At 41.7% G+C, this 10,985-nt stretch overlaps 1 protein-coding gene across 1 annotated transcript; it reads right to left on the bottom strand.

The window, feature by feature from the left end:
- Nucleotides 1–1,297: 1,297 nt before the first annotated feature.
- On the bottom strand, nucleotides 1,298–3,259 carry LOC147975291 (uncharacterized). Its single transcript, XM_087520349.1, has 3 exons — nucleotides 2,578–3,259; nucleotides 1,937–2,418; nucleotides 1,298–1,816 (listed from the first exon to the last, which is right to left on the bottom strand). Exons 1-3 carry the CDS (start codon nucleotides 3,257–3,259, stop codon nucleotides 1,298–1,300), a joined length of 1,683 nt encoding a protein of 560 aa, XP_087376475.1.
- Between the last annotated feature and the right edge of the window lie 7,726 nt (nucleotides 3,260–10,985).

Here is a 10,985-nt window from a genome sequence, read left to right as displayed (position 1 = left end):
TATGCTTACGATATGAAAAGGCCCAAGCTTGGGGATGCTATGTTTGATGAGAATGACATGTTTGAGAATTTATTTGCTGCAATTAATGTGTGTCCCAAGCTTGGGGATGCTATGTTTCATGAATATGATATATTTAACCTCCCAAGTTTTGATATGCAAATTTATTATGATGATAGCATGCCTCCTATTTATGATGGTTATATTGATGAAAGTGGGTTTGGAAGAGTGCCAACTTTAGGAAGTAATTATCCCACTATTTTGGAGGGTGTTGAATCTTATTGTGACAATTATGAAAGTGGATTTGGAGTGGTCATGACTTTATTTAGTAATGATTCCATTATTTTGGAAGAGGTTTCAATTGATTATGATCAGAACAAACTTGCTACTTATGATGATTATTGTGATGAAACTTATGCTATAAAAAGTAGTGATGATTATATTTATAAAACTTGTCGTGATTATGATTACCCTTTTTCTGAACATTACTCTTTTAATGTGGAAACCATTTATAGTATTCAGGTTTCTTATGATACTCCCACTATTCCGAATGAGAAGAATTTTGCTTATGTGGAGAATAGTGAATTTTATATGCTTGTAGATCATGAAAAGAATGCTTTATGTGATAGTTATATTGTTGAATTCATTCATGATGCTACTGAAAATTATTATGAGGGAGGAATATATGCTTATAGGAGTTGCAATAATATCAAGTTTCCTCTCTATGTGTTCAAAATCTTGAACGTATCCTTGTTTTTTTGAGAATTGATGATAGTGGGAGAGGATCCCACTAACTTTATATTAAATGGTTAGTGAGTTAGTACAGTCCAGTCAGCCTACATACAAGGTCTACATCTGTGATAGAAAAGGGGGGGTGTTACAAAAGAGCACAACTCGTACAATGCAGCAACTAGAGACAAGATGTACCGGGCAAACTCCTGTTTGGCCCTGTGGACTAGCATAGCAAAGTCATTCTTGAACCTGGCCTTCCAAGATCTCAAGGTTGGCTGGATCCCCCTGAAATGTTTGTCATTCCTTTCCTTCCAAATCCTCTAGGCTGCCACCATGAATACCTCCATGAACATGGGCCTACTCCAAGAGTTTTTGCCAGCATGCAACAACGCGAGCCTGCAATAACGAACTGGCCACTGGATCCCTATGCTATCCCAGCATCTCTGACTGAAAGGGAAGCTGAAGAAGAGATGTGCAACATCTTCTTCCGGGGGGTTCTGACATAACAGACAGGTGTAATCATCATTTTGGATTTTGTAGTGCCTCCTTCTCAACATGTTTCTGGTGTTTAATCGATCAGCCAGCAGAAGCCAGGCAGACATCTTCCACTGCATTGTGCACTTGGTTTTCCAGATCCAGCAGAAGGCCTCATCCACCTAAATGTTTCTAAAGCAATGTTCATAAAATCTGGTTGCTTGGAATCCATCCCCACCCAGACGCATTTCCATGTATCCACTCCCTTAGCCAGGACCACATCAGACGTGACCTGCTGCAGATCTATCACTTCTAGTCGAGCTTCTACCGAGAGGGGTAGATAGAACACATCACTGAGTCTCATCGAGGACAGCAAAGATTGAACTGATATGTCTGGTTCCTTGGCAAAAGAAAAAGCCCGTGGGAATGCTTCTTGGAACAGTGTATCCTTCCACTCATCTTTCCAGAAGAGTATCGTATCTCCTGCCACCACAGATGCTTTCGTAACCCCCCTGTAAACATCAGACAATTGCATGAGATCTCTCCACCAAAATGAACCACAGAGGTCAGTCGCATGCGGGAGTTGACCATTGTAGTATGATCGCCAGACTAGCTAAACCCAGGGAACATCCTGTTTATTGTAAAATTTGTGGACCTGTTTCAATAGGAGTCCCAAGTTCTGAATTTTGAGGTTTATTATCCCTAAACCTCCTTTGTTTTTTGGTCTGCAGACCAGGTCCCACGCTGCCAGAGAGTTACCCTTAGTACCATCATCAGTTTTTTTTAGCCACAGGCAAGATCTACGAAGCTTGTCCAGATGTTCAATGATCTTGGGGTTAAGCTTGATCGAGCACATTGTGTAGATCGCTAGCGAGGTCAAAACTGAGTTTAGCAGTGTCAACTTAGAGCCGTAGTCAAGCAAGGAGACCGCTGCTGGAATTTTCCTCTGCACTGCTGTGACCATGGGCATCAGATCAGTCACCGTGGGGCGGGTTATCCCCATGGGTAGTCCTAAGTAAGTGAAAGGCATCTGTCCAACAACATAGACAATAATCACCGCCATCTCCGACGCCGTCGCAGGGTCCAACTTGATCGGCACTAGAGTGGATTTACGGAAGTTAATCTTCAGACCTACTGACGCGGCATAGTCCATCAGAATCCCCTTGAGAACTTGAGCTTGGCTAGGGCAGGCAGGGAACACCACAACCGTGTCGTCTGCGTACTAAATTACCGGATAGTTATCATCATGTGAGGGAATCGGTAGAAGCAACTGTCCGGCCCTGCACGCCTCGTTGATCGCTGCTTGCAACAAGTATGCAGTGAGGACAAAGATGAGGGGTGACAGAGGGTCGTCCTTTCTCACTCCACACAGACAGGAGAACTGCTTCCTAGGTGTTACATTGAGCAGGACAGACGAGATACCCGAGGAGAAGATACATTTAATCCACCCAATCCATTTCTCGTCAAAGCCCATGTGTCTCATGATCTCAATCATAGGTTCATGATGTATTGTATCAAACGCCTTGGCAAAGTCCAGTTTGAGCAGACAGCATGCATGTCCAGAAACTTGACATTGGTGGATGTACTCAAATGCCCAGGCCAAGCAGTCTTGGATCGGTCTCCCTTTAAGAAAGCCATACTGGTTCCTGTGGATGATTTTGAGGATTATTCTCTGCAGCCGATTAGGAAGCTGCTTGGTTATCAACTTCAGGCAACAATTGAGAAGGGTGATGGGCCTATAATCATTTGCAGTCTCAGGAGAATAGGTTTTCGGGATCAAGGTGATAAACCCAGAATTGAGACTCTGCAGATCTAACCTTCCATCATAGAAGTCAGTACAAAGTTTGTAGAAATCTTGCTTTATAATGTGCCAGCAAGATTTTAAAAAACACCCATTGAAGCCATCTGGACCAGGAGCATGATCAGATGGCATTTCTTGAACCACCTTGTCGATCTCATCATTTGTGAAGGGTTTTCTCAAATCCTCAAGCCCTTCAATCTTTTTGATAATCCGTGCGAGATCAAACTTCATCTCATGCGGTTCAGACCTGCCCATCCTGTTTTTATACGTCTGATAGAGCTCTTGCACTTTCCCTGCGTGATCAGAGACGACAAACCCATCAGGGAGTTTTAATGAGGCAATGGAATTTCATCTGAAACGTTCACTTGCCGCCGAGTGGAAGAATTTAGTGTTGTCCCCACCACACTGAAACCACCACACAGTGTACCTCTTCTTCTAATATTCCCATTTATATCCAAGGAGAATCACCAAATGCTCTTTAAGAATTGCACGGAAGTTTTTCTCCGGTGTTGTTAGAGGCCTCAAATCTTCAATTCCATCCAATTCAAGCAGAGCCCAATTGGAATTGTCAATGCACAAATTCAGTCTGGAGATATTTTTGCTCCACTTCTTCAAAGCATACCTCAAATGTTTAAATTTTTTGCAGAGCATAGCAGCCGAATTGTGTGCAAAACAGCTTTTGTTCCAAGTGGCTTGAGCAACTTCAAAGAATCCAGGGTGTGAGATCCAAAAGTTCTCAAAGCGGAAGATATTGGTTTTAGGGACCGTTGTTTCAATGGAGTTCACACACGGTACATGATCAGAGACCGGTTTTGGGAGGGGGTCCACTATCGTGTTTGGATAGCTAGAGGTCCAATTGGACGATGTGAAGAACCTATCGAGTTGCTCCAAAAGTGGGTCTATTTGCATGTTACTCCATGTAAACCTCCTCCCCTTGATTGGTAGTTCAACTAAATCTTGTGATTGGATGAAATCATTGATGGTGAGCATATCATTCACATTCCCTCCTGGTTTATTTCGATTATCAGGGGCCCTGATGTAGTTAAAGTCTCCGCACAATAACCAGTCCTCATCATCTGGTATGTCTAGGTCAAACATCCAAGAGGTGAAAGTGGCTCTAGCAGGGCCATCACATGGGCCATACACATTAAACATTTTCCAAGATTTAGCAGTTTGCAAGGAATTGAACTGAACACCCAAGGCAAAAGATTCAGAGCAGATAACAGTGCCAACAAAGACCAAACTATCCCATATGGTAATCAATCCACCAGAGGCACCTTGAGAGGGTACCACCTCAAAGCTATCAAACCTTTTAGGACAGAAAGTTCTTACAAAAGACTTATCAAAAGTGTCACGCTTAGTTTCTTGCAGGCAAATAACAGAGCAACCACTACTATCGATTGCACGCTTAGTTATCCTTGTTTTACCTTCCTATGCAAGTTGATTCTTGTTCCCACAAGTTGTTTGCTCACAAAATCCCTATGCATAGGAAGTGAGTTAGGCTTAATGTGCTAGTTATATTCTTCATGATGCTCTCTTTATGTTTCAATTCTTATCTCTTACGTGAGCATCATTGAAATCATCATGACTAGCTAGGGGCGTTAAACGATAGCGCTTGTTGGGAGGCAACCCAATTTTATTTTTGTTCCTTGCTTTTTGTTCCTGTTTAGTAATAAATAAATCATCTATCCTCTGTTATGATTGTGTTTTTATGTTTTAATTAGTTTTTGTTCCAAGTAAATCCTTTAGGATCTTCTTGGGTGATTGTTATTTCATCTTGCTGTAAAAAAACAGAAAGTATGCACTCACGAGAATAACCTTCATTTTTTAATAGAGAGCGATAAAATACCAATTCCACTTGAAGTAGATTAACAAACAAATTTCCTAGGACTTCCTAATTTCTCAGGATTTTTGGAGTTACAGAAGTATTCGAAACCTACATATTACTACAGATTGTTCTGTTTTTCACAGATTCTGTTTTCTATGTGTGGTTTGCTTATTTTGATGAATCTATGAGTAGTATCGGAGGGTATGAACCATAGAGAAGTTGGAATACAGTAGATATTACACCAATATGAATTTAGAATGAGTTCACAACAGTACCAAAAGTGGTGATTTATTTCCTTATACTAATGGAGCTCATGAGATTTTCTGTTGAGTTTTGTGTTGTGAAGTTTTCAAGTTTTGGGTAAAGATTCGATGGACTATGGAATAAGGAGTGGCAAGATCCTAAGTTTGGGGATGCCCAAGGCACCCCAAGGTAACATTCAAGGACAACCAAGATCCTAAGCTTGGGGATGCCCCGTATGGCATCCCCTGTTTTGTCTTCGTTCATCGGTGACTTTACTTGGAGCTATATTTTTATTCACCACATGATATGTGTTTTGCTTGGAGCGTCATTTTATTTTATTTTCTTTTTATTGCTGTTTTAATAAAATACCAAGATCTGAAATTATTAAATGTTATAGAGTCTTCACATAGTTGCATAATTATTCAACTACTCATTGATCTTCACTTATATCTTTCGGAGTAGTTTGTCGTTTGCTCTAGTGCTTCACTTATATCCTTTTAGAGCACAGCGGTGGTTTTATTTTATAGAAATTATTGATCTCTCATGCTTCACTTATATTATTTTGAGAGTCTTTTAGAACAGCATGATAATTTGCTTTGGCTGTAAAACTAGTCCTAATATGATAGGCATTCAAGATGGGTATGATAAAAACTTTCATATAGAGTGCATTGAATACTATGATTCTTGATAGATGTTTTGAGATATAAAGGTGGTAATGTTAGAGTCATGCTAGTTGGGAAATTGTGAAATTGAGAAATACTTGTGTAAAGTTGGCAAGTCCCGTAGCATGCACGTATGGTAAACACTGTGTGACAAATTTGAAGCATGGGGTGTTCTTTGAGTGCTTTCCTTATGAGTGGCGGTCGGGGACGAGCGATGGTTTTTTCCAACCAATCTATCCCTCTAGGGGCATGCATAGTAGTACTTTGCTTCGAGGGCTAATAAACTTTTGCAATAAGTATGTGAGTTCTTTATGACTAATGTGAGTCCATGGATCATACGCAGTCTTACCTTTCCGCAATTTGCTAGCCTCTACGGTACCGTGCATTGCCCTTTCTCACCTTGAGAGTTGGTGCAAACTTCGCCGGTGCATACAAACCCCGTGATACGATACGCTCTATCACACATAAGCCTCCTTATATCTTCCTCAAAACAGACACCATACCTACCTATTATGGCATTTCCATAGCCATTCCGAGATATATTGCCATGCAACTTTCCACCGTTCCGTTTATTATGACACACTCCATCATTGTCATATTGCTTTGCATAATCATGTAGTTGACATCGTATTTGTGGCAAAGCCACTTTCATAATTCTTTCATACATGTAGCTCTTGATTCATCACATATCCCGGTACACCACCAGAGGCAATCACATAGAGTCATAATTTTGTTCTAGTATTGAGTTGTAACATTGAGTTATGAGTAAATAAAAGTGTGATGATCATCATTACTAGAGCATTGTCCCATGCGATGAAAATGAAAAAAAAGAGGGCAAAGAAGCCCAAAAAAAGGCCAAAGAAGCCCAAACAAAAAATGAGAGAAAAAGAGAGAATGGATAATGAAACTATCCTTTTTCCACACTTGTACTTCAAAATAGCACCATGGTCTTCATGATAGAGAGTTTCTTATTTTGTCACTTGCATATACTAGTGGGAATTTTTCATTATAGAACTTGGCTTGTATATTCCAATGATGGGCTTCCTCAAAATTCCCTAGGTCTTCGTGGGCAAGCACGTTGGATGCATACCCACTTAGTTTCTTTAGATGAGCTTTCATACACTTATAGCTCTAGTGCATCCATTGCATGGCAATCCCTACTCCTCGCATTGACATCAATTGATGGGCATCTCCATAGCTCGTTGATTAGTCACGCCAATGTGAGACTTTCTCCTTTTTTGTCTTCTCACATAATCTGCATCATCATATGCTATTCCACCAATAGTGCTATATCCATGGCTTGCGCTCATGTATTGCGTAAGGGTTGAAAAGGCTGAAGCGTGATAACCCACAAGTATAGGGGATCGCAACACTTTTCGAGGGTGGAGTATTCAACCCAAATTTATTGAATTAACACAAGGGGAGCCAAAGAATATTCTCAAGTATTTGTAGCTGAGCTGTCAATTCAACCACACCTAGAAAACTTAATATCTGCAGCAAAGTGTTTAGTAGCAAAGTAGTATGGAAGTAACGGTAGCAGTTTTGTAGTGATTGTAAGAGTGGCAACGAAAAAGTAAATAAGCAAAGATCAATATGTGAAAAGCTCGTAGGCAATGGATCAGTGATGGATAATTATGTCGGATGCGATTCCTCATGCAATGGTTATAACATAGGGTGACATAGAACTAGCTCCAGTTCATCAATGTAATGTAGGCATGTATTTCCGAATATAGTCATACATGCTTATGGAAAAGAACTTGCATGACATCTTTTGACCTACCCTCCCGTGGCAGCGGGGTCCTATTGGAAACTAAGGGATATTAAGGCCTCCTTTTAATACAGTACCGGACCAAAGCATTAACACTTAGTAAATACATGAACTCCTCAAACTATGGTCATCGCCGGTAAGTATCCCGATTATTGTCACTTCGGGGTTACCAGATCATAACACATAATATGTGACTACATACTTGTAAGATAGGATCAAGAACTCACATATATTCATGAAAACATAACAGGTTCAGATCTGAAATCATGGCACTCGGGACCTAGTGACAAGCATTAAGCATAGCAAAGTCATAGCAACATCAATCTCAGAACATAATGGATACTAGGGATCAAACCCTAACAAAACTAACTCGTTTACATGATAAATGTCATCCAAACCATCACCGTCCAGCAAGCCTACGACGTAATTACTCATGCACAGCGGTGAGCATCATGAAATTGGTGATGGAGGAAGGTTGATGATGACGATGGCAACGGATTCCCCTCTCCGGAGCCACGAACGGACTCAAGATCAGCCCTCATGAGAGAGATTAGGGCTTGGCGGTGGCTCTGTATCGTAAAACGCGATGAATCCTTCTCTCTGATTTTTTCCCCCGAACATGAATATATAGAGTTGGAGTTGAGGTCGGTGGAGCACCAGGGGGCCCACGAGGCAGGGGGCGCGCCCAAGGCGGTAGACGCGCCCCCCACCCTCGTGGACAGGGTGTGGGCCCCCTAGCCTTGATTCTTTCGCCAATATTTTTTATATGTTCTGGAAATATTCTCCGTTGATTTTCAGGTCATTCCGAGAACTTTTATTTCTACACAAAAATAACACCATGGCAATTCTGCTGAAAACAGCATCAGTCCGGGTTAGTTCCATTCAAATCATGCAAGTTAGAGTCCAAAACAAGGGCAAAAGTGTTTGGAAAAGTAGATACGTTGGATACGTATGAACTCCCCCAAGCTTAAACCTTTGCTTGTCCTCAAGCAATTCAGTTGACAAACTGAAAGTGATAAAGAAAAACTTTTACAAACTCTGTTTGCTCTTGTTGTTGTAAATATGTAGAGCCAGCATTCAAGTTTTCAGCAAAGATTATGAACAAACCATATTCACAATAACATTTAGGTCTCATGTTTACTCATATCAATGACATAATCAACTAGCGAGAAATAATAGTAAATCTCGGATGACAACACTTTCTCAAAACAATCATAATATGATATAACAAGATGGTATCTCGCTAGCCCTTTCTGAGACCTTAAAACATAAATGTAGAGCACCTCTGAAGATCAAGGGCTGACTGGAAATTGTAATTCATGGTAAAATAGATCTAGTCATACTCAATGTAAACTAACAATAATACATGCAAATGACAGTGGTGCTCTCCAACTGGTGCTTTTTAATAAGAGGATGATGACTCAACATAAAAGTAATGTAACACCCATGATGCGGCTATATCTCCGATGTGTCGGAGCACGACTTAGAGGCATAACTGCATTGTAGGCAATGTCGCAAGAGAGGTAATCTTTACACATCCCATGTACTGAATAAGAAAAGAGGTACATAGTTGGCTTACAATCACCACTTCAAACAATACATAAATATAGCATTACAATCATCCAGATACAATCAAGGTCCGACTACGGAACCAAAATAAAGACAACCCCAAATGCATAAGATCCCCGATCGTCCCAACTAGGCTCCACTACTGATCGTCTAGAAAGGAAACGTAGTATCGTCCTGAGTCCTCATGGAACTCCCACTTGAGCTCAGTCGCATCCCTTGGAACGGTATCATCTGCACCTGCATCTGGTTTTTGGAAGTAATTTGTGAGTCACGGGGACTCAGCAATCTCACACCCTCGCGATCAAGACTATTTAAGCTTATGGGTAGGTAAAAGGTATGAGGTGGAGCTGCAGCAAGCACTAGCATATATGGTGGCTAACATACGCAAATGAGAGCGAGAAGAGAAGGCAAAGCACGTTCGAAAATCTATGTTCAATAAGTGATCCAAGTCTACTTAAGTTCAAGCATAACCTGAGACCGTGTTCTCTTCCCGGACTCCGCCAAAAAGAGACCATCATGGCTACACACGCTGTTGATCCTTTTAATTAAGTTAAGTTTCAAGTTTTCTACAACCGGACATTAACAAATTCCCATTTGCCCATAACCGCGGGCACGGCTTTCGAAAGTTCAAATCCATGCAGGGGTGTCCCAACTTAGCCCATCACAAGCTCTCACGGTCAACGAAGGATATTCCTTCTCCCAGAACGACCCGATCAGACTCGGAATCCCGGTTACAAGACATCTCGACAATGGTAAAACAAGTCCAGCAAAGCCACCCGAATGTGCCGACAAATCCCGATAGGAGCTGCACATATCTCGTTCTCAGGGCACACCGGATAAGCAATCCGTACAACTAAAACCGACCCTCGAGTTTCCCCAAGGTGGCGCTGCAAGGGGCTCTAGTTTGGACCAACACTCAGAGGAGCACTGGCCCGGGGGTTTAAAATAAAGATGACCCTTGAGTCCGCGGAACCCAAGGGAAAAAGGCTAGGTGGCAAATGGTAAAACCAAGGTTGGGCCTTGCTGGAGGAGTTTTATTCAAGGCGAACTATCAAGGGGTTCCCATTATAACCCAACCGCATAAGGAACGCAAAATCAAGGAACATAACACCGGTATGACGGAAACTAGGGCGGCAAGAGTGGAACAAAACACCAGGCATAAGGCCGAGCCTTCCACCCTTTACCAAGTATATAGGTGCATTAAAGTAGACAAGATATAATAGTGATATCCCAACAATAATCATGTTCCAACAAGGAACAGACTCCAATCTTCACCTGCAACTAACAACGCTATAAGAGGGGCTGAGCAAAGCGGTAACATAGCCAAACAACGGTTTGCTAGGACAAGGTGGGTTAGAGTTTTGACATGGCAATATGGGAGGCATGATAAATCAAGTGGTAGGTATCGTAGCATAGGCATAGCAATAGAGCGAGCATCTAGCAAGCAAAGATAGAAGTGATTTCGAGGTATGGTCATCTTGCCTACAAAGTTCTCCGAGTTGACGTAGGCTTGATCCTCGTAAGCATTCTCAATAGGTTCCTCGATCACGTACTCGTCTCCCGGCTCTACCCAAAGCAAGAACACAAGAAAAGGGAGACAATCAACCACGATGCAATGCGCAAGCAACATGATGCAGAACATGGCATGATATGCAGGATGTGATATGCAATGCATATGCATGCTCCGGAAGGAAAAGATAGAACCAGGCCTCAACTTGGCAAACCAAGAGTACCGCTGGAAAGATGAGTTGATTTCGATCGAAATCGATATAAAGATCACCGGAATCGGATGCACTGTTTGTAAATGGCAAGCAAAACAATAATGGCACAAAGCTGCGATTAACAGCACGAGGCCATCTAAATGCATCAAGAACAACAAGCTACTGCACTCTAACATAGCAACAAAGTACA

The sequence above is a fragment of the Triticum urartu genome, chromosome 4A (assembly GCF_056163025.1).
Source record: "Triticum urartu cultivar PI428250 chromosome 4A, HENAU_Tu73, whole genome shotgun sequence".
In the NCBI taxonomy this organism is placed as follows: domain Eukaryota; kingdom Viridiplantae; phylum Streptophyta; class Magnoliopsida; order Poales; family Poaceae; genus Triticum; species Triticum urartu.
The sequence above is the reverse complement of the archived record's forward strand: the minus strand, read 5'-3'. Positions and strand labels throughout refer to the sequence as shown.

Excerpts from the sequence above, each read along its gene's own strand:
- LOC147975291 (XM_087520349.1), bottom strand. The coding sequence starts at position 3,259 with ATGGGCAGGTCTGAACCGCATGAGATGAAGTTTGATCTCGCACGGATT. Across the intron at positions 2,419-2,577 it reads ACCTAGGAAGCAGTTCTCCT|ACGACACGGTTGTGGTGTTC; the intron begins GTCTGTGTGGAG and ends TTTAGTACGCAG. Across the intron at positions 1,817-1,936 it reads CTCTGGCAGCGTGGGACCTG|CTAGTCTGGCGATCATACTA; the intron begins GTCTGCAGACCA and ends CCCTGGGTTTAG.